At 51.7% G+C, this 24,398-nt stretch overlaps 1 protein-coding gene across 2 annotated transcripts in view; it reads left to right on the top strand.

Annotated features, from left to right (window-relative positions):
• Positions 1–429: 429 nt before the first annotated feature.
• The window catches only part of LOC144728551 (palmitoyltransferase ZDHHC3-like), a 49,274-nt gene continuing 25,305 nt past the window's right edge, over positions 430–24,398 (top strand). The window contains exons 1-6 of one of the 2 annotated variants that reach the window (XM_078608058.1): positions 430–790; positions 10,171–10,262; positions 12,797–12,873; positions 13,751–13,863; positions 17,233–17,294; positions 18,574–18,673. In XM_078608058.1, coding sequence (XP_078464184.1) covers positions 663–790; positions 10,171–10,262; positions 12,797–12,873; positions 13,751–13,863; positions 17,233–17,294; positions 18,574–18,673 — 572 coding nt within the window. In that variant the 5' untranslated portion in view covers positions 430–662. Of the gene's footprint in view, positions 791–10,170; positions 10,263–12,796; positions 12,874–13,747; positions 13,864–17,232; positions 17,295–18,573; positions 18,674–24,398 lie in introns of both variants that reach the window. The other variant, XM_078608057.1, reaches the window with a different exon arrangement.

The raw sequence follows: 24,398 nt of genomic DNA, 5'->3' as shown, positions 1-24,398 counted from the left end.
CTGTGGTCTATCCGCTGCTGGATACAGACTTTGCCCACACAGCTGAATGACGACGTCACAATCACCGTGAGCCACGGTCTCTCCGCTGCTGGACGATGACCTCACCATCGCCAGGGCACGGCTTATCCACATGTCACACGAACGCGAAAGGGAGCAAGCAAACGGACAGAACAGACGCGGTGAGAGCGATGGATTATTATTATTACATCAATTAGTGCCCCGCCTGACCGGGGGAGGGGGGGAGGTCAATGTCCCTCGTGTCGAGCAAAGGACGAGCGCGCCACCTGGCGGTCTTCATCGGGATGTGCCGGGGGGGCCTTAAGCGAGCTACGAAATCCAACCGGACGTTGGCCACCCGTCAACAGTGGCAGCGGAGGGCCGCTTTGTATTTCGCAGCGCGGTTGGGCGCCGCGGTGGCGTCAGCGCTGTGGATGTAGCGATATCCTGCTGCTGCTGATGATGCCGGTAGCGGTGGGAGGAGGATATCGAGGAAGAGGTTGTCTGCCGTGACGCGTTAATCCGTGTCTCCCCACTCCGCACCACCATCAACCACCAGCACCACGGCATCTACCACGACCACCAGCGGTCACCGGCGTCGTGAGCCCGTCCCATCATGAGGCCGGGCGACAGATCGTGATGGTGCCCTCGGCGCTGAACCCGGCATGGCCGTCACTCTGTCGCGCTGCCCAGACCCGTGCGGGATCTTCTGCGTGCTGCTCACATACGCGTGCGTGGGATATGCGGAGTACGTGTGTCTCGCAGCGGTGATACTGCCTGGCTACTCTGGCAGGTAGGTGACGGGTGACAGGTCGACTGACCCCCCCACCCCACCCCCCCCCAGGAGTGTGTCCGTGGTCACTGTGTGGCATTTGGCCCGGAGCTCACCGGTCGAGGGCTCAGCTCCGGAAAATACTTGGTTGTGTTCATCACGTAACTAAATTAACAATGAGATCAATTGAGTTGGAACGCGCCCGGATATTGGCCGTGTATCTCGGGGAAGCTAAGCAGGCGTTGAGGCTGGCTCTCCGTACTTGGATGGGAGGCTGCCTGCCTGGTGTGTCGTGATGTAAACTTGCGCTTGCCAGCTGGAGTTGTCGTAACAAGAGAGTTGACAAAGGTGGCGAACCACACGACTGGCTGACACCAAGGCCGTAGCCATGGAGTCAACATTGGGGGGGGGGCAAATCTTCCAGGGGGTCTGGGGGTCACCCCCCAGAAAAAAAAATCTAAATTTTAAAACTCATTTCCTGCCTAAAATATTTAAAAATTCACTAACACATGGGATGGACTTTTTATTTGTTTACAATAATGTCTAATAGTGTGTTGTATTTACATTGCTCTGTGTTTTCTTTTTTACCTCTTCTTGTTTCATTGTATGTAATGGCAGAGATTAGGGATTAATAAAGTACAACCATAACCATAATAATATAAACACATCTATGCATTGTTATATGAAGACAAGTCCAGATATTGTGGCCAAGGTTTAGCAAATTGTTGTTTTTCTTTACATAGCCTAGCAATGATTATTTGTACATATTTTTGATAGCAATATATTGGGGGGGGGGTGCATTTTGAGCATATTTGAATATTGGGGGGGATGTGTGTCCCCCCCAATATATATTATAATTACGGCCTTGGCTGACACCCACCCCCAACACGACCTACCCCGTATTCTACACCCTGCTGAGCCAGTACGCGTGTGCCGTGGGAACTTCGTCATCTTCAATGTGCCACGGTCAATCCACCGCTGGACGGAACCCTCCGAAATCCATCGCCTATGTCACGGATGTGCGATGCAACAGGCGCAGTAAGCATGCGAACTCTGGGACAACTTTAGTTGCATGTTTACCGTGAACCGTCTTCCTAGTGTAATAATCCTTCCAGAGACGGCTTCGGAATCGGTCCTTTTATTTCCACTCCACAATACACTTTGCTCACTCACTCTCCGTTGCTGGCAGACAACGGAGAGAGGACAGACCACGCACTAAGTCCCCACCGCGCACGTGGCAACCCCAGCCCCCGTCCGCACGTGACCCTGCTCTTGTCAGTTTCAGTCTCCTCTCGATCGTTCCCCTCCACTCGCTCTTAATACCTTCGTCACGTGGTTCCCCCAGCCAATCGTACATGGACAGCTTCGACCATTCTCGATGGTTCCCTGTCAATCCCGGGACCACGCCCCTCATCCGGCTCCCCATTGGCTGGGGCCCCGAATGGCTAGGCCAATCACTCCTGATGACCTGTCGTGATGACGCATGGGCCATGGTCCCTATCTCAACCCTTATTGGCTACAAGCAGGACCGGCAAGCCAATCCCCACGTCAACCCTCTATAGCTGTTAATACACTAGTAGACGTGCCAAAGTTGGGGCATCGCCTACTCTAGCTGTCTCTGCGTGTTTGTGTGTACGCGTTCCTTGCGCCTCCGTCTTGGCTTGCCCTTCTGCGCCGGTTTCAAACATTCAGGCTATGTCTGTCCACGATCCAGCCTGGGTTTAACCAGCCCGGAATGTGTGAGCCACTCACAGATCCCTAAAACGGTCTGGACACAGTTCCATCGGTGGACTCCTCCGGCAGGCGAGGCTGCGTTGGCTGGATCGTGTAGCCCGCATGCCCAGCCACCGCGTGCCCGGCCACCGCTTGCCCGGCCACCGCATGCCCGGCCACCGCATGCCCGGCCACCGCATGCCCGGCCACCGCTCGCCCAGCCACCGCTCGCCCAGCCACCGCATGCCCAAGCAGCTTCTGTTTGTTCGCATAGAGGGGGCTAAACGGGCGCGGCATGGGCTAGAGAAGAGATGAAGCTGATGCGGTACAACATGAGGATGTGGAGCTGAGTGGACTTGCCAATGACTGGTACCAGCGGTGTCAAGATGTGAAACTCTGTGGAGGAGGAGGCTCGTGAAGGACGCTGCTGCTGGGCAGTTGAAGGCAGTCGCCCTCCAGCAACAGCAGAAGGAGCGACGCTCACAACAACGAGCGGAGCGCCGGGCGATAAAACGCATCAAGTTGGCACAGTGGGCAGCACAGTTGGTGCGGCTTCCAATCATCTCAGGTTAACCATGCTGACACACGGGTCTATTCTTGTGACCTGCCAGCGAGCATTCGACACTTCACGTGGCCTCAACGTGCACCTAGCCTGGCACAGGCGAACGGCGGTTGTCGTAGCATGTGTGTAGATGTGTGCCTTTGTTGAAGGGGTAAATAATTGACTTTGCGTTTAACGCGAAATCCGGTTGAGACGCGTTCGAACAGTACACAAACAATCACCACCACCGTAGCTGTATCGCCCCTAGTGGGCGCTGTCAGGTAGTTGCCGTCTCATCTCCAACGCGTCCTGTCCAATGGCCCATTGGTAATAATTATTGTTAGAGAATGCAGTTTGCAACTTTTACTGCTGCTGACCATGCTGATGGAGCCCAGTTGGCATGCCAACATTCAAACGTGGTTCGGACCGTTGGCATTCCAACGTTGGAAGTCCAACGTTGGCAGTCCAACGTTGGAAGTCCAACGTTGGAAGTCCAACGTTGGCAGTCCAACGTTGGAAGTCCAACATTGGCAGTCCAACGTTGGCAGTCCAACGTTGGCAGTCCAACGTTGGAAGTCCAACGTTGGCATTCCAACATTGGCATTACAACGTTGGCAGTCCAACGTTGGCAGTCCAACGTTGGCAGTCCAACGTTGGCATTCCAACGTCGGCAGTCCAACGTTGGAAGTCCAACGTTGGCATTCCAACGTTGGCATTACAACGTTGGCATTCCAACGTTGGAAGTCCAACGTTGGACTGCCAACGTTGGACTGCCGACTGGGTGCTGACGATGCTGCTTGTGGTGGCGGTGATAATGATCAGACTAATAATTATGTTGCTGAAGTCGCCGATGCGACTGCCGCTTGCTACCGCTTGCCATTTGGGGTGACGACGATGATCGTACTACTGCTGCTACTACCGCGGTGTCTGATTTACAACGACTATGCCATTTGTATCGCGCGCAATGTCACAGGCATGGAATGTGACTGTAGGTTTTTAAGGTGCGGAGACTTTTTTCTCTCGGTGTCGCTTAAAGGACAGTCGATAGGGCAGTGCCGGATGAAGCTAGTGCGGGGCCTGTAGCATGTGTAGCTACTTTTGCTACTAGGAGAATCCGGCACTGCGATCAAGGTGTCCGGAGCATTGAGGTGTCTCTGGAAAGGTCTCGGTTCTTTGTGTCGAGAGGAGGGAGGAGGTTGTGAGTTCTGCCATGAGCTGTAGTGCAGGGCGACCAAGTAGTGTTGATTCAACTGCCTACGGCTGTTGCTGCATAGCTGTCAACCCATACGGGTTTACCCCGTTCTCGTACAGGGAAATTGAGTCTTCAGGTCCATACGGTGTAGAGTCGTTTCAACATGGGCATAAACAAAATATTATTTGTGTGTCTCCCTTGTGATGATGGGACTTTGTAGGATGAACGTTGGGATTTATAAGGGTCCCGGGGTGACCAATAAGGTCTGAGTTGGTCTGTAAAAAGGTAGGGCACTGATCAGGGGTTGACAGGCATCTTGCTGTTTCTGTTTTTTTCTGATGCTGCCGCTTCTGCTGATGCTGCTGGGAGGATGTTGATGCTGATGATTAAAGTGACCGTTGCAATGATCCCGGCCATATTTGCAAGCAAAATACTGTGCTGAACTTCCAGCAGATGCAGACAGGCAGAATACATCTCGCAGGAATACTCACGCGACGCCAGTGACTCGGTGTGAACATGAGCAGCGACAGGCTCATTCCTAGCAGCGGTTTCAGCCGCACCACCTCTACATAACAAAGGCTCAGTCCCATTTACAGCAACCGCACCTTTACATCAGCCGCACCGTAACAACTCTTGGAACCTCCCAGTTCAACCAGTCTACACAACAAGGGCTCATTCCTAGCAGCGTGCTTCAGCCGCACCGAACCTCACAATAATAATATCCAGGTGCCTGCCTTGGCTCCTCCCACCCTCAACCAGTATATATACAAGGGCTGTTTTCTTGGAATATCTCTCACTTGATACAGCTGTCGTGCTGTGACGGTTCCACCTGAAGACGGAAGCTTGTGTTGCCTCCGAAACGTCGTGATTTTTATTTTATTTTTTATTTTACTTTTATTTATTTAATTTTTTTACCTACGTGACTTTACCGACTAAACCTAAGAATATGAGCAGCGACAGTTCATGTTTGGTGGGGGCCTCGGGGACTGTTACATTGTTGGAGGGCCCTCTTTGTGGTTTAAATGCCTAAACTTGATTGCCCACCACCCATGTCCGATGCCATCGCTATTCACTTTGGTTATTTCAGTTCCAGTGTTTACTTGTGAAAAATGAAATGTTAAGCTCAAGCAGAGATAAGATGAACCAAACTTTTTAATTTCCACACAGTGATGCACTGGCTTTAATTGCCAAATGACCTATAGGGTTAAGCGTATATGATTAGACTATATCACATCACCATAGTTTTCTTCTTCATATGGCTGATGTTGTTGAAGAGCAACAACTACATTGAAGTGGTTGAGCCAGATGATTGCGTCCCAAGTAGCGGAGTGGTGTGCCGCTGTGGTGATGCCTCCTCATCCTGTATTCGTGAATCCGGCCATTGAGTCTGTTATACGTTCCGTGGTTCTGTTCAGGGTGACCACAGCCGCCGCACACTGCCAGAGAGTTGACTTTTCCATTCGTGCAACATCATCAAGCGTCCACATCTGCTGCTGCTGATGCTGCTGCTGCTGCCATGGTTTGTGTGCGGATGCGGTTTTATGGTCGTGGCCATAAACTTCACAGAAGATCAAAGCCAGTGATCTCCTGCGTCCGGTCTTTCACGAGACGTTCGTGGTATCTTGTGAACTCATTTCGCCTTGCAAAGCATCATCAGGGTTGAAGTTGTATTGTTGTAGGCTGCAGTATTCAATATTTGGGGGGGGGGGGGGGAGGCTCCGGACTACATCGCCTAAAGCCCCTGCGTTTATCCTGAACGTAAATCCACAGCAATTGCACATTCACGCACGCACACAGCAGATGCTCACACGCACACACACATGCACTTCTCACGACAGCAACAAAAACTCGACATTTACAAAATGTGGCCGGGCGGCTCAGAGGTCAGAACGCCGAGCCGGTACAGCTGAGAACCGGGGTCTGAATTCAGGCAGCCACCAGTGATTACACCGGGTGCACTTGGGGATCTCGGACGTAGTTTTGGGATATTCCCTTCTGCGGGCTCTTCTCTAAACACGAAGGGGCTGCCCTACTCTGCGAGAGTAGAGTATGGCAAGAGAGCGCAGGGCACGTCTCGTGAACAAGTGACATAACGCACGTGCACACCGACACGTTTTTTTTTAATGGGTTCTTGACGTTCGCGATACCCGCATGGAATCCCTTGCGTGAGAATCCATTACATTCGATTCGTATACGTTGCATGTAATTAGTTCACGTGAACCCTGATGACGACGGTGGGCGACCTAAGCAGCTACTATCGGTGCTAAAACCTACCACACATTCGATTTTGTGAAGAGGTCAATTTGTTAAGAGACATATTCGGTCCTCCTTGCCCTGAAAAAAATGTGACATTGAAATCTTGAACAGCATCAGTCTCGTGCCCGGTGCGTGTACAGTGGGTGATCAAAATTTCATGAAGGTGTGGCGTGTTTGAGTGTTCACTCTCCTATACTCGTCCATTGCCCTTGCCTCCAATCTTCTCTCAATCTCCATGTCCCAGTCGTGATGAATGAGATCGTGGGTCCAGGTAGGTTGCCGCAATATAATCTTGCACAATTCGGCACGAGATGCCTGCTACCTTTTCCACAGTCGACCCAAACCCGGACACATTTCTCAGTGAGCACTGGATCTGCCAGACCTTGCAGTTCACTGTAATGCAGTTCAACACAATTCCTGCCACCTGAACACAGATACCTCTTTCCGGACTATGCAGGTCAAATCTGGACAGGTGGAAACCCTAAAATATAATGTGATATTATATCTCACGATATAATGATTATCGCAATATAATTTTCCCGTAACTTTGCAATTGTATTTCACACGTTCATAGACGTGTGTGTTGTCCTTTGATGTACTTCAAGTAGGAATAAGGATTGCTTAAAGAGTTAATCAACTGCAGTTCACTCAACATAAGCCTGCCATAAGTATTCTAATCATTGTAAATTTACAATATGTAATGTTTAAAATGCTAACGCTGTCAAAAAATTTGGACATTTCGTCGCACGCCATCAATTAGTGCGTATAAATTCTACAAAGCCCTGATTTAATGTTAATAGGAAGGTCTACACAAGTTTAATAACTATTGTCAATGTTAATTATTGTTATTCCAGAAATATTTGACCAGGAGAGGAAATATAAAAAAACACACAAGTGAGCAACGATAATCGTGATATGATTTTAACAAAAAGCAAAGTCCCATAAACGAGAACGTGCAAGGCTGCCCTGCAGGATGCAGACTGGCATGTCCGAGGCATGGTGACATCTGTGTGGGCTGAGTGTGTAATTCATAGCCGGTGAACAGGTTTGAGGTTACTAAGCTCCGTTAGCGCCACGGTAACAACTTCTATTCCGCTTCGATACGCTGGTTTAATTTCAACCTCGCTTCGTAGAGTTACAGAATGAGAGACGCTCTCTCCCCAGCGCCGCTCATTAATAATGACTGATGCGGAGACACGAGATCGGGGCGAGCGGGCGGTAGGGAAGGGATGGTGGTGATGGAATCGTGGGTGATGACGGAGAGGATGACGTGGAGCAGAGGGTGATGGTGCGTGCCGGTGATCCAGCGCCGTGGAAGTGCGGGTTGGTGGGTCACGTAGAAGGCCGCTCGTGAAATTGGCCAGGAGGTGGCAGTGTAGCAAGTGGGTTTTGTGAACACGCTCTGAGACTTGGTAAGGGGGGTGGCGACTGAAAGTGGGCGGGGAGACTTTCATCCAGCGGTGGAGAGACACTGGATGATGATGAATATAATTATCGTGTTCATAAATTAGGTTGATCTTGGCAATTTAGAGTTTGTGATGCGAGTTTAAATTTTTTTACCTTGGTGGCTCTAAAGCTAAATAATCTACCCCTCTAAGCATTTCCTTATCTGAAACATTACCCCTAACCGCAGCCCTGGACCTCACTTGAACACATGGTCCATCCATTATGTTGCAAAGTGATTGCTTCATGTGAACCCGGCAGCTACTGAAGAAGGCTCGGTCGGCATTCACCACAATACCAAAAATAGAATCTACTCCTCACGAGTTGCCTCCTGAGCACGATGGGTAGTGCTACGCCGTCTTCAGAAGCGCCGCGTCTCAACATCCTCATCCTGGGTTCTCTGCACGGCGTCACTTGTTAGCGTCCAAGGGGCCGTCCATGAATTACGTCACGCACCTAGGGGGGGGTCAGACATTTGTGACGATGTGTGACGAGAGGGGGGGGGGGTTTGAGAAATGTGACGTCACGTAAAAATGCGCAACTTTAAATAATTGTTATAAAAACACTCCTACAACATCAGAGTGCAGCGCCACATTAAATACGCACTACAATGACAATAGTTTAAAGCGATTTGAAGTATGTTTTATTTTCAAAATGGAAATATAGTTTTGGGGGGGGGGGGGCAGAGCTTTGTGACGTCATATTTGAGGGGGGGTCTGACTTTTTGTGACGCCGTGTGACGAGGGGGGGGGGGGTGAAAAATCGTCCAAAATCGCGTGACGTCATTTATGGACGGCCCCCAAGATTTGTGGCCGTATGATTCTCCCGATATTACTGTTGTCCGATAAAGTTGAATTTCTGAGCTTGTGAGATGTATCGTCGTCTGCCGATATCCTAAACACGAAATGATCATCTCCTCCCTGGTTACGCGAACATCTCCGGTGCAATGGCCAACACCCACGTGTCAGCTCATCCAAAATTAGATCACCTTCTCTTAGGAATGGACCGAGGCAGAACGCCGTTCACATTCCCGCGTCGCCGCTCCTTGCGAGCCACATAGCGGCGCCGTCTCCAAGCGGCTTGGTCTTTTAAACTTCACGCGCGCGGACACACACAGAGATCGTGGGGGGAACGGAGCCAGCGTTTAAACCAGAAATACAAATCCGCTGAGAACGGCCGGCCAGGGGCAGCAATCGCCGCACTTCGCACCGCAACAACGGGGCGCGTTGTGAGCGAGCCGCAATGTTGCGCGCGTGTGCGATGGCAAGAGAGCGCAGCAGGGCACGTCTCGTGAACAAGTGACATAACGCACGTGCACACCGACACGTTTGTGCGCCCGCCCGCGTGCAAAATAGCGCGCGCTTTGTCTCCAAACACGCCGCGTCTGCGGCCCCGTCCCGTAACGCGCAAAGGCACAAAGCCCTCGTCTGTCGGCCGACATCCTGGCCGTGCCCCCCCCGCCCCCCCCCCCGAGCGTCCCTCCTTGAACTTATTCTCAGGAAGCGCGTCTCGATGCCGCGGCTGGCAGTGGGCCCTGTCTCGCGTTGCGTAATGCGGGGGGCGAGTCGCCCGGCCGCTCCCTCGGCCCCCGTCGCGAGGTCGGGGCTCCGCTCGTCACGCGAGTTGTGCGCGCTGACGCCGGCCTCGGGAGCGCACCGCCACCGCGCAGAGATGCCGGGACGGGGGCTGGGGGGGGGGGGACCCTGCGCCACCAAATGTCCCTTGCTCCCCCCTCCACACCCAGGTTCACTCTCCCCTTGCGGTAAATCTTATCTTCTTGTGTAGATGTAAATAGCAGGGTCTTACTGCAAGGTGCTTTACAACGGTTATAAATAAAGTTTTTTTTTATCGGGTTAGATCACGTAAATATAAATGTGTCGTTAAAGCCGCCACCACCCGACACAACCAATTTGTAAGTAAACAAAGACGATGAGTGGTGTTATGAATGGTGGTGGTGTAGTTATGGTGGCAGGAGATCAGGTGGGAGTGGTTGTGGAGGGCTTGGGGTGTGATAGAGGTCGGGGTTGGGGTCGTGATTGAACATGGCTCCACAAGGCGTACAGGTCCGAGTACGAAAGTGCGAGTGGAATGCTCTCACCACGACCCCACAGGGTTCATGAACGATGCAGTGTATGAATTGCTGAAGCCTGTAACCGGCGGTTGAACTGTGAACCTCCTGTGTGGGCTGCGACGCTTAATGTTGACCCCCGCTGTGTCTCTCACCCCTTCCTATTGCCCTCCCTCCCCGTGCATCAGTGGCTGGTGGCGTTACCTCCACGCGTCCCTCTACACGCTCGATATCCTCTTCCTCCTCGCTGCCCACACGCGCGCCATGCTCGCCGACCCAGGTGAGGCAGTGGCGTGGAACGTCGGGTGTGTAGGCGGTGCAACTGCACCGGGGGGTGGGGGGGGGGGCGAGCACTCTCGGTTGTATGGGGGGCCTGCGGTGCCAGGGTTGGGCAATACAGGCAGCTCATTCCCATACAGATGGAACAGCTGGAGACGACACTCGCTCGGCCGCCTTCTTCCGGAAGGCCAGGGTACAGTTCAAAGTTAATTTATTAGGTATGGCCCTGTGAGCCATTCGGCTCTTGAATTGGGTGCAAGCGCAACAAACAAAAACAAAAACATGAACAAGAAAACATCTTAAAGTGACTATGTGCAAACAGAAAATCCAAGAAAAGACAGCTAAATATTGCAGAAAAAATCACCGTACACCAACCCTGTGCAAATATCCCAGTGGGATGCAAGTCAAATAACAACAACCACAAGACAACTTAGATTAAGGCCAGAAACCTCGGGGCTCACTGGGAATGGAGTTGCACAGCACTCGCGTGCGATCCACCAACCGTCGCTGCCTCCAAAGGGCCGCGTGATAGATGTGCACCACCACTGTCCTGGCGTCACGTTCGGTGTGGGACCTCGTGCCAATCAACGCGCGGTAACCGACACGAACACATCGCAGAGCTGCACTCCCCGCAGCCCGTGTCTCCTCATTTAAATCTTTAGCTCAAACACTCTTGCACAACCCCGCTAGGGTACATGCTACGTGAACCGGCAGTGCGCAAGTATTTAATTATTTATCCGTTTATTTGTGTGTTCGACTGGATGTGACGTCCACCGTGCAAATGAAACAACGATTAAGTTACGGGTTTAAAATCTTTAGTTACGCGCCAAGTCACGCGTCTGCTACGTTCGCCTCAATCGACACCCTTGGACACCCTTGCTAATGAGGCAGACGCTCCTTCTCGAGGGTGGGGACATTTGAACGGGTTCATTAAAACTGTCCGGCGCAAACCGCGAGAGCGTTGGCGGCTTGTAAATATAACCGCGGAAGCTTCAGACTCCGCGAGGGACAGCACGGAGGGGGTCGGTCGGGACACAGCCCGCGTGTGTGTATCACGACAAGACAATGGCTGCTTGTGCTTCTGAGCTGCATCTCCCTTTTAATGGACCGGTTTGGGGGGGGCGGCAGCTCGTTTGCAATAAAAGGTCCCATTATAGACTCAATGGCAGACTGTCGTTGAGGATTAATAGCGTGGCAGGCTTGCAGCGTCATAATCTGCCAGAGTCTATTTCCAGCTCATTATGTTGGCCCCCCCCGGCGGTGAGCTTACGGTAATCAGCTTCTGCCGAAAGATTTGCGGCCGCGCGCCGCAAAGATACCATGAAAATGAATCATCCGCAGCCCCTTCGTCACTCCACTGTTGGATGAAGTTCTGCCCGTGCAGTGGCGGCCGAGGTTGTTCGACCGCAGCTCACCAAGCTGGCCAGCGCGGGCTGCCGAAGGCGCTGATGTTAGCCGTGGTCGCGAATCGAACTCGGCTCACTGTGTGCATGGACAAGTGTCCTGAACACCCTGCCACCGCTTCACCCGACTCAAATTAAACGACTATATTGAGTACTAAACAATACAAATGCAAGGGTAAATACCTTTATTATGAATAAATATAAACTCCAAACATTAAAAGAAAATGTTTAGTCCATCAATCTATGCAGCTGAAATTCCAGCAGTATGTGGCCTGTTAAAACAATGCCACTAGGCTTCTTGATGTCATTGGATAACATCAGTGACCATTGGTTTCTGAACTTGTCCTGGACCTCCCATAGGTCAGCTCAGCCTTATTTAGGTACCTGGCGCAGTGTGTAAATGCCACCACTGGGGAGATGAAGGTGGCCGGGCGTGATTTTGAACATGGCCCCCTCGTGTGCCGTGCTGACCTTAGCTGCTCGCTAACAGCACTTGCCCTTTTCAGTCGAAATGTTTGAGTGTACGAAGATCTCCGTCTCTGTGTGTGTAGAGGTTTGTGCTGGTTCTAACATGTGTCTTATGTAGAACTAGCCGATCTGATTCAGTCATTGATTGCTCTTCTAATTTATAAGTTCGGTTGCTCGACCAATCGGACAACACCCAAATAGTTGTTAGAAATAATTTCTCACCTCCTGTGCCGCTGGACGGGAGGTAATGGGGGCGGGGCTTGGTGGCTGAATTGGCATCATTCATCAGCCGTGCGTCACGCTGAGAATCGCTTTGTTGGGGGTTTCCTGCCTTATTTTTTATTGATTTTTTACAGTTTTTTTAATCCGCATTTACGACACATGGCGCCATTCCAACAATAAACACGTCGTCCGGCGTTACGGGTCGTGCGCGTCCTTGTTTACAGGGCTCAATGTCGGCATTTTACAGGGTTGGCTGAACTTTTCGTAGGTTTCCCACCAACTCGAGGAAGGATTATGCAGGGGCCAGCCGCAGTTTTTACAGGGGGCCCCGAGTAACCAACCCCCAACAAAATGGGAGTCATGAAGAATAACCTCTCATTGATCAATCGACTTAATCGTCGCGCGACGCTCGCCTCGCGTGTCCCGCTCCGGTTTGCTGCAGGTGTGGTCCCTCTGCCCGCGACAGCCATCGACTTCTCGGACATCCGTTCGAGCGCCACGCGTAACGGCGCGGAGCAGGTGCGTGCCCTCGCCCCTCCGTCAAGCCATCGCCCACCCACCGCCAGCCTCGCCCGCCCGCCCGCCCGCCACTCTCGCGCTCCCCCACGGACTAGACGGGCGGCCTCGTCCGTCTTACCCTCTGGACACTCGATGCATTGGTCAATAATACGGTGGCCTTAGAAGGAGATAGATATACGTAATAGGCGATGTTTCAGGCGATCGCCCAACTTCATTGCACTTAATGGCCTGTCTTCATAGCACGTAATAAATTGATTGCACATGCAGCATTTATGTGTTATGTCATTGCTAGACTCATCAGCTTTTATACATTTCTGTTCCTTTTAAGCCCGCAGTGTTACTGACACTACGGTCTTTGCCGCCAAGTTTATCCCACGTGCAATATCGGAATCGGGCCACGAGACAGAGAATCCATTCGGATCTCACGTATAGCAGCGGATCGCCCCGTACGGTACAGAGTGACCGCACGCAAGCAGACATCCTGGAGCTTGCCATGAGATCCCTCCAAGTGACCTTTGGTTCAGAGGTGAGGCTCCAGAGGTCACACGGTAGGGGGGCATCACTTTTCTACCCCCCCTGTTTCAGAGAGCAATGTTTGTGACGTGAAAAACCCAAATTTTTTTATTTTAATAATCAGCCAATTGACGTGCAGCAACAAAATAAATTTGATGCGATGTTGTTGTCGAGTCCCTGGTGCGGTGTGGAGTAAACATCGCCACGGGGAAGACAAGGCGACCGAGCGTACGTGGTGCTGGCCACCCACCCCTTCGTGTGCTGTACCGGCCTTCACAGGTGCTCCCTAACGGCACTTTTCCCAATAGTCTGTTAAGGTTATACGTGGGATCTGTGTCTTGTGTGTGTGTGGTGCGGCGAGCAGGCCAGCGAGTCGTGGACCGTGTGCAATCGGTGCGAGGCGTACCGGCCTCCCCGGGCCCACCACTGCCGCATGTGCCAACGCTGCATTCGACGCATGGACCATCACTGCCCCTGGTACCGCCGCGTTTGGGGGGAATTCGCGGGGGGGGGGGAGCAGGACAGGGATGGGGGAGTAGAGCAAGTAGGTTGTTGGCTCTTGTAATGGTTGTAATGAGAAATTGCCAGTCAACTGCTGGATGAAGCCCTCTCCATACTCTGTTACTCTCAACTTCCTGGATCTGTTCCTGATGTTGTTTGACGTAGTTTCAAACGAAACACCGTTATCAAATTGTCAAATTTGGCTTTGTTCAGACACGTGATGAGTAGTTTGTTCTGCCACGTAGGGTGGTGGAGGGTTTTAACGACAACGGTTTGGGCTGATCGATCGTTACGTCGCGGCCTAACCGAAAAACAACCTTTTACGAATCATAACATTGGCAGCTCCACTCGCTCAGTCACACAGGCAGGCAGACATACTTCCCCCTTTCCTGCCCAGCCCTTTTACGGAGATCGCTGAGTTCACGCTCTTGGGACAACAGCAGCAGCAGTCCTCCTCTGTTAGCGGTCACCATTATCATCATCATATCTCATCTGCTGTCATTCCTGTCCACTCTCGTGCCTCCTCCATCCCTACCTCCTACCCCCCTCCCCCGCCCCACCTCCCCCTTGTCCTCTACCTCTGTTTCCTTCCACTGGAGCAGGGGGTCAACAACCAAAATAACAAGAAGGGTCCTTTTTTTTCGAATTCGATACAAAACTCAATATTTCAAGAGGCGCAATGCACGCGAGTACTTACATACACACATTACGTCAAGAGCAGTCCAACCCCTGCGCTAGCGGCTGCATCGCTTTTGCCGGATTCCTGTTTGGTGGCATTATTCTGACGCGACCACAGCGCCTTGGGTGTGCAGATTTGTGCCAGGAAGGCGGCAGGTGTTTAGGCGAAGAATTACAATTGACTCGACGCGACATACCCACAGCCACCCGCAGAATGTCGAAACCGGTCCACAGTTGTGCTTGCGTTGAACTGATGCTGCTGAAAAATCATGCCCTCCCAGAAGGCCGTGTGGCTGCTGGGTTGTGCGTAAAAAATAAACAATTACGTTCCTTTAATGCGGACGGACAGATATGTGAAGCAGGTGAGTCGTTGGCTTGTTTATTTAAGTTCCTCTCTATTATCGTCCCTTCCAACTTCAAGTTCTCTCTTGAATATGGACATGAGCTTGACACTAAGACAGATATATAGAATGTGTGCATATATATAAACACATGAAGGAGGTGTGTGTCTGAAGAGTAACCCGGGAGACCGGTGCCCGTGGACGTGTGTGTGTTTTTGTTCCTTTTCTGTTTATTTTTTGTTCTTTTAGATTCGCCCAAATATAAAGTGCGGTCCACCTGGCTCCCGCATGGCGCAGGACACCGAGGGCGCGGTTTGTAAACAGACTGCGAATGTCAGCGCTAGCAGCAACAGCAGCGGCAGTGGCAGCACCTCAAATGAAATGCTGTCCAGCTCAATTTCGGAGGCATTTTCATTGATGATGATCTACCATACATCTGGCGATCCCTGGCGTTCATGGTTATAAACGCACGCTCGGAATTTACACCGAGGGAGAAATTGACACTGAGAGACAGGATTCTCTCGTCAAGGAGCGTAAACCACCAAGCGAACTCCGGTCACCCTCGCAGTGGCGGCTTTTGGCTGGTCATCGAACAAAGACGGTTACCGCATCGCGCGCTTTCAGATGCACTTCTGCGGCCGTCTGGAGCGCTCTTCCTTGCCACGTAAACGAAACGTGATGAACATTACCAATTGGCTTTGTCGGGTGGTGGTGGGTTTGACGACACATATTTACGCGATATAACCCAAGAATACTCTTTGTTGTGGACATACATAGGTCAAAGGACTACTGCTGAGGATCCCTTGAAAATCCCCTTATCCACACTAGGTGGTGCTGTATCGTCTCACATTTCCCTGCTGTGGAGGTCTTCGTCACAGGGCAATAAAATGAGAAAAATTTGTTTGACCTCTGAGTTGGATATTTAGCCAAACGGAGCAAAACGCTAAGTTCAATACGACGGGGATATTTTTTTTCTGAGCAGTCATTGGTGGCCGAGTTGAGACCATCGGCCCACTACCCTCGAGGACCCGATTTGATCGCGGGCAGCCGACGCCTGGATTCAAATCTCAGGACCTCAGCGGCGGTCCGGCTCGATGACCTCATAACCCCCAGAGCCCCTCCAATGCTACGTACGCAATTCGGTTTAAAAACAACAACAACAACAACAACAAAAAGCGTCTTTCTGCAGCACAATCCCAAGGTCTGTGGAAGCACGAGCATCCCACGGCGTCTCCTTCTCGTTGGGAATCTCCGTTCGGCCGTCGCTCCATTCGCTGAAGCAGAACCGTTTTGGGATTGCGGTGGACAGGGGTGCGAATATTTCGATCATTTGTGGAAATGGCTCCGAGTCACCCTTGAATTGGACAACTGTGCAGCTTAATGGGGGGGGGGGGGGAGGGCTTCACACGGGACACCAAAGCTTCTGACATCGGGGCCACCTTTGAATTTGCGTGCATTTACCACGGGAGGAGGTGGGATGGTGGGCTGAGTTGACCTCCATCTGGGATTTGATGTCGCAGCCGTCAAATTTTTGCGAGTCTAGAGACTCCCCGAGGAATGGGTAGACAAATAAAGGACATTGTTATTATAAACACTATGCTTCCGCAGTGGGTGATAACCTGAGTAAAATATAAAAGGGCTAGTGTGTGTTAATAGGTGCTCGCTCACCGTCTGTGCACCTGTGTGAGTGTGTTTTACGAGTGCAATTGCACGTGCACATGGGTATGCACATGCATGCGTGTGTCTGTTTATTTACATGTCCCTGTTATGTGTGCACGGGTCTGTGTGTGCGTGTGTGCACGGGGAGCGGGAGTGTAGCGGTTCGCGCATTGTGCTACGAACGGAGCCACCCGAGTTAGATTCCCGCTCACGGCCAACACCAGTGACGATTATTTGTCCTGGGCCACCCCGAGGTCGACTCAACCTCAAATTAGTACCTGGTGCGGTGGGTAAAAACATCGCCACTGGGGAGACAAGGCAGCTGGGCGTGGTGCTGGCCACCCCCCCCCCCCCCCGTGTGCCGTGCCGGCCTTCACAGGTGCTCGTGAACAGCACGTGTCCCAACAGTCTGTTAGGGGCTATATGGGGGACCTTTGCCTTTTGTGTGCGGATGTCTTTTCTCCGTTTACATTTGCGTGCCCTCGGTAAGCGTGTGTCGTCCGTAATTACGATAGTGTCTCTGTTTACGTGTCAGTGTTTGTGTACGTGTGACTTACGACCTCTTGCATCCTCACTGCTGCCGTCATCCCGGGCCGCTGCTTCGAGTTTAGCCAACACTTTGCGGAGATCCCACACTGACGATGCCTCGTTGTGTCGCGTTTTTCAGGATAAACAACTGCGTGGGGGAGCTGAATCAGAAGTACTTCATCCAGTTCCTCCTCTACACCGGTGGGTGTCCGTCGAGCCGCGTAACGATGTGTCCATCCCACGAATAAAATCGGTTCTTGCGATCACGATACCAACATCGGACTCTGCACACTCTCCGCTCCAGCGGCCATTATTATTATTATTACACTTTTTTAACGAGGAAAGCCTCGCTGAGTCTCGAGACTCTTTTTCGGGAGGGTCCTGCCAAGATTTAGCAGTCGGGGCGGTGATGTTGTGTTGCTGCCTTGTGCGATCCTCAATCTAGTGGGCTCATTTGCGGCTAATCGGCCATCGACAACACGCACCGTCTGCTTCGGAGTGGATGTTGAAGATCCCGTGACGTCATCCGAAACGAGTAGGCCGTCGCCTCCGGCATTACAATCACAACTGCTCGGTGCTCGGACAGTGCGTCAGCCCCTGAGAGAGGGACAGCCAGACCCAGGGCTTTAACCACGAACACATGAACTCAGCAGCGCTGGCAGAGTGCTGGCACAGTGCACTTGAAATGGCCATGATGAACGCACTGATTTGAGAGACCCCGACGCAGCGCTTTAACCACAAACGCCAGGATCGTCTCGGCGACGCCGGCTCCACTCCCTGGGCCACGCGGCCACCTCTGGGATAGCCACAGCTGGATGGTGTCCACTGCTCTGGGGCTCGTTTGTTTACGTTTATGCCGATGGCGGGGGGGGGGGGGTCAGTGAGGGGGGGGGGGGCAGTGGGGAAGAGGCAGTGGGGGCCACGGGGGGGTTTCCATGCTCGTGTGCCAGTGCGGTAGTGAGGGCGGCGAGATTCTTGGGAAGGTGCCCACCTGGGGGTTGTGTTCGATCGCTCGCCCTGCGGATTGCGGTTACGTTACGGCGGCCGCTCGTCCTGACGGTGCTGATCCTTGGCACGTGCTCGCACGAGCGTGCATCTCGTCTGCGATCTTCTTCCGGGACAGACGCCCGTTTGCGTGCGATGGTGTGCATCGTGTTTGTGGTGTGTTCTTTGTTTGTTGCGTGTGTGTGTCATGCGTGTTGATCGTATGTTTATTATATGATCTGCCAGTGATCTCAGTCATCCCATGGCACCTGGGTCTGTCCCGTGATCTGCCAGCGAGCCTTGGACACTTCATGTGGGCTTAAAATGCACCTGGCCTGGCACAAGTACTGTGGTGACGTCACCGCCACTTAGTGGGGAATGGCGGTTGTTGTTGTAGTTGGCCATGTGCTGGTCGCGCGCCGTGTATGTTGTGTGTGTCGTATGCGCTCTACGTGTGGCTCGCGTGTTGATTACGCGCGTTGTGTCTGTGCCCCAGGCATCGGCAGCATCTATGCACTCCTCCTGGTCCTCGCCAAGTTGGTGACGAGCGGCAAAGAGAAGAAACCTGAGGAGGAAGCGGAAAGCCAAGCCTCAGTGTAAGCATAGTCACTGTCACGACTTCATATGGGCTCGAGTCGTAGCGCAGTGGTTATCGCTCTACGCTATCAACCTGGCAACCCGAGTTCAATTCCTTGCCACAGCTACACCGGTCCGAGCCCCTCCCTTTAGCCAACCCGTACTGACCATCTCTTCGACCTTCTCTGTGACCTTTGACCTTTGCTTCTCACAATAGGGGGCGGCACTTTCCCACCCGCCCTGCCGCAGACAGAAACGGCTGTCACACCGTTACTTACTCAATCAAAACTTTTACTTAACTTGCTTATTTTGTCTCGGCAAGGACCACTGAGCTACATAGTTCTTTTTCAGAAGCAACCTGGCCACAAATGCTAGCTCAACGTGGTGGCTTATCGTGTGGACATCTATTGCAGACAAATACTCTAAACGCACGTGGATTGTAAATGTGGAGGGAAAAACGGATGACCTGGAGAAACATCCACGCGACCATGGGGAGAGCATGGAAACTCCAAATATACAGCAGGCATCAGGGCCGGGATCGAATGTACGACCTCCTGTATACCAGGCGAGGTAATTCACATCTTGCCACCTGACGCCCCATAACATCCTCAAGGGCTGAAATTTTGTCAAATCGAGTGCGGAACCAAATTTAACATGGCGATGATACAGTGCATGTTGTAAATTAATGAAAATACAGAAACTATGGCCAACGTTTTAAGTTAAAAGAACATCGAAGAACATCGTCCGAAATAATTTGTGTTTATTTCTATTTCGAATTCACTTTCTGTTGCGCCAGTAACATCGTGTTTTTCACGAGCTGAAGAAATATACGTTCCGAACTCTCACAGCGAGTAGTGTTACAGAACATCGTGTCAAAGATTGACGCTGGAAACATGACTTCATTGGTCCACTTCTGAAATCACTTGAGTAGCGTCATGTTTGCTGGTAAGGGAACACCTATTATATGCTCTGTGAATGGTGTTTATCAAACGTCAATCGGACGTTTCTTTGGGCGCATACGGGGGGGGGGGGAATTTTCAAAGCTGGAATATTTAAAATTCGGTGGAAATCAATCAAATTGAACACGATGGGTGCAATGGGGGTGTTCTTGGCACAGGCGTAGGTGGCACAGTTGAGGCCATCTACTCTACGTGGCACAATCCAGTTTGGTCACGGCTGTTCCGAGTCGCCCAAGTGGATTTTGGAAACGCACCGTTACCACAAATTCATCTCCGCGCATTTGAAGCGGCCTCGCTCGTGGCACAAGAACGCGCGTGTCTACGTGCGTACGTGCGCCGCACCCCCCCCCCCTCGTCCCCCTCCTCAATGCATTAGTACAGAATGCGTGGAATGTGAATGCAAACAAAGCTTGATTCGATTTTCTGCACCAATGTTGCCATCGCCACACATTCCGCGCAAAGGATGCGTGTGCTGCGTCCCATTTATCAATTATATCTTTTTTTTATCTCTCAAATATTTTGCAATCCATTTTTTCTCTCTCTCTCTCTCAACTTCAATGTGGGCGGCGGTAGCTCTCTCCTCACCCTTGGAGCCTTTCCACGGAGTGTGGCGGCAAATTGTAGATCTGGTTTTTGTGACGCACGCGCTCACGCACGTCCCATTCCGCCGCTTTTTTTTTTTTGGCCGCGACTCTGCTCCGTGTGTTTTTGTTGGGAAGGTGCGGGAGACGTCTCGGGCCAAACAACCTGGTCGCTCGTTCCATCCACCGTGACGCACGCTTTGTGCCGTCTGTTGTCCACCCAACCGCTGGGCCACTCCAAGCAACGCAACCGATCGACGCTTGGCATTAGCAAAATACGCAAACCAAAAGGGAATCAACTCTTATCTCAAGTTTTAGCCCGCGGCCAATATTTCTCAACCTCCAGCTTGAATCGTTGGAAACCCCACGCGGTATTTATTTAGCTGTTTATGTTTTTTATTTCCCTGTTTTGGGTTCTCATCGTTTTAACACGAAAGGTTTCGCGATTAGTATTATTCATAAAAAAGGTTTTTGGGTTAGATCGCATAAGTATAAATGTGTCGTAACCCTCTACCACCCGACACATCCAGAATATTCTGGCAAATCGCCCGATGATGCTGGTTGATGTAATTACCAGCGTAACGTCATTCTACTCAATTTGTAAATGTTGTGGATTTACTCTCCAACACACCATTGGGCTGAAGTGTTGTTTACGTGACAAACCTTACTGGCTGTGTCGGGTGGTGGAGGGTTACGACACATTTATGCTTACGCGATCTAACCCAAAAACCTTTGTTATGGGTTCCGATCCTCCTTGGAATCCTCCTTTTAAATAAATATCTATAGATCTGAATCAGCTCAAGCCTCCGTAAGTCACATGACCGTGTGGCAACCCACACCCAATTCCTGTCGATCATGGTTGGCTGCGTACGGCGTGAAAGAAGTTCAACATACATGCACACATTTCCCGTACTTCTCCCTTTCCCAATCCTTTTCCTTTTTGCCATTCCTCCTCCTCTTTCCCATTTGCTTTATTTCCTGGTTGTCTCGCCCAACTGCTTTCCGATTGGCCATTCCCTTTGCACAAATTGAGGCCGTGAAACCGGAAGTGGCCGTGGAAGAGGCGCAGAGACGATAGAAACCAACGCCTTGAACGTCATCGGGAAAAGACGTCCTTGGCTCCCTCGGCTGTCAGCCCGCTCACGATCATACCTGTGAGCCACCGTCATCGTCCGGTTTGTGCGGTGCCAAGCCTTGTTTACAAATCTTGTCTTTGTAGCTGCACAACAACAAGAGCTCAAGCGCTTCGAGATCGCGAACAACGGCGCACTTGTTGTTGTTGGCGATCTGTGGGAGCTTCTCTGGCAGTATCGAGATATTGAATGATTATGAAATAAGGCTTCACCCTTTCTGGCATAAAATACACGAGGTGTTAAGATGTTCAAGCACCAAATAGACAACCTATTAACAAGCATCGAGTCGGCATGAACAACACATACCTGTGGTAAAAAAATGCAAACAAATATGCTTTGATGCTGTACGTGCTGTCCTTGGAACAGATGTCTCAAGAATCTTTCTTCGCAGATGAACTCTGCAGTACAATTTAGTAATTTAGTATTTTGCTTTCGCACCACGTGTGGGTCCGACCGACGTGGAATGGCCCCACAGTGGACGTGAACTCCGCGACCTGATTTAAATGTCCTGCCACGGCTAACGGCGGCGGTGGCGAGGGCGATATTTGAACTGCTTCCAGATCTCCACTTCACGAACGCGCGCTGACCAGCAGCGCGTGGTGAAGTGTGGAGAAACAACCTCGCTGGCCCAAAACGGCAGGGGGAGGAAAAGAAGAGGCCCTCATCCAGCAGTGGAATGAGTATTCACGATCTAATACAAGACGGGTGGAGCGGTGACGCAGCAGTCAGGCCACCTAGCTAGGAACCCGGCTGCCCGAGTTCGACTCCTGGCCAGGGCTGACGTCAGTGGTGAAGCACGGTCAGACAGCCCCCAGGGTCGACGTGGCACGGGAGAGGCCATTCACCCAGCGACGGAGTGGCAGAGGGGGGCTGCATATGGCTGCAGTGAGATGCGTGTGTTGTCGCACGACGCCGCGAATTTTGAATTAACCAAAGAATAACATTTTCTTGGGTCTTTCGGTAAAGTCACAAAGAAAATAACCCATCTCTGAACCTATCTCAGTGACTTTACCGAAAGACCCAATAATATGAATTCCTGCAGTCACGAAAGCTTTAAGTCAAGATTCAAAGAATAACAGTTCTGCGAAAGGGCACAAAAACAGCCTTTGAATCCCGCACCACAAGATGTCTCGGTGACGAGTCGGAGGTTTCCCGAGTTCCGTTCCTCGTGAGGCGCCGCGCTGCTGCGCCTTTTTCAGCACACCGATGCACAGTAACCGCATTTTAAGCACGAATTTCGTTGCTACGCGCTTGCACGCGCCTGGCGATTGCTAAACATTGTTTTTCCACGCGACGGAGAGAGAGGAGCCCGCTGTTTCGAATTGAGTTAGAGATCTTGTGTGTACGTGTGTGTGTGTGTGCGTGCATCCGTTCGTGTTAGCAAACGCCTATAAACGGTCACTACTATACACGACCACACCTGCACAACCGCACAACAACAACAACAGCCATTCGCCACTAAGTGGCGGTGACGTCACCACAGCGCCTGTGCCAGGCCAGGTGCACATTTGAGGCCACGTGAAGTGTCAAAGTCTTGCTGGCCGGAGGTCACAGAACAGACCCAGGTGCCATGGGTTGACTGACTGAGATGACTGGCAGATGCACCACCTGTACTCCCCGCTGTGCCAACTCGCTGCGTTCTAGCAAACACGCACACGCGCCTACTGTAGCTCACAGGCGGTGGTGTACGTACGCACACACACACACTTGTACACACACCCCTTCGCGTGTGGGTAAGAGGTAACTTGAAGGGATCCGAGAGGCAGCTCTGTAATATCCGCTCCCCTGGGCTGTTCTCTAACACAAAGGGTCACGCACTGCTTTGGGAGAGTTTCCGAATGTGCTGTTGGTCTGGTGACGTGACGGCGATAGCGCCATCGTGGATAAAACGCGGGGGAAATAAAACGTCCTGTGACTTGGCCAGGCACTAGCGCATTTGTTGCTTGATGGTTTGCAGTTCAATCCCAGCTGCCACCCTGGTTAACACCGCAGGTGCATTGACCGTGGGTGCACAACCATCGGCCTCACAGTGGATGACGTTAAAGGTCCGTGAAGTTATTCAAAAGGTTGATTTGGACGTCGTGGTCCAAATTTGATCAATGACACCGCAACAGTATTTAACAAGGAAAATAACCACATGGCAGCATTTCCCCCATACTGGCAGACCCAATTCCCACTTGCCAGCTGGTGCTGCATACACTTTGTGCCACACAGGGACAGCTGCCACTGGGGGGGGGGGGGAGGGGGGGGCTCACTTGGCGAGTTTGCAGGAGGGCATTTAAGCCTTCGCCCGGACCATGCAAATCCTTATTCTCATTCGCAAAAAAGGGGACAGAGTTCCCTCTTCGTCATAAGATCCCATTTTTCAGCCCTTGGGGCCCCTTGGCTCCGACACTCACATTGCCTAGACTACTCTGTGTGCACGTGTGTCTGTATAGCCGTGTACGTATGTGTAGGTGCATACGAACAGCACTTGCCCCAACAGTCTCTTAAGGCCATACGGGGGATTTTTTATCTTTTTGTACGTATGTGTGCGAGTGGGAAGTGCTCGGTGTCGTGGTTAGTGCACCGCGTTACAATCCTGGGAATCCACGTTCAGTTGCCGCTTGCGGTGAATATCTGATCTGGTCCTTGGCCTCCCCTAGGCCGGCTTAGCCGTACACTACTACATGGTGCAGTGTCAAGAGCACTTGCCCCAACAAACTGTGTAGCCTATACGGGGGATATTTGTGTTCATGTGTGTGTGTAAATGGGGCTGTGCGATGCCGTGAGACTTGGCGTGGCTTGTCAGACAGCCCACCCTCTACTAGTGGCTGATCGAGCGGGGCCAAGACGCACACTTGCTCTTAATAATGGGAAGCAAGTTATGTACAATGGAGGCCAAAACCACAACTCGCATTAACACAAAACAAATGGCAGGCTTTTGGACCGGCTCCAAACAAACAGCCGCGCTTTCCACATTACTCTTAGCAAACGCCCACATACGCTCACCAGCACATGTATACACATACATGCACACGTATACGTACACACAGATACACACACGCACACAAAGATCCCCGTAAAGCCTTT

This window comes from Lampetra planeri, chromosome 29 (assembly GCF_965212315.1).
Source record: "Lampetra planeri chromosome 29, kcLamPlan1.2.h2, whole genome shotgun sequence".
In the NCBI taxonomy this organism is placed as follows: Eukaryota; Metazoa; Chordata; class Hyperoartia; order Petromyzontiformes; family Petromyzontidae; genus Lampetra; species Lampetra planeri.
This window is presented reverse-complemented; position numbering and strand designations above follow the sequence as displayed.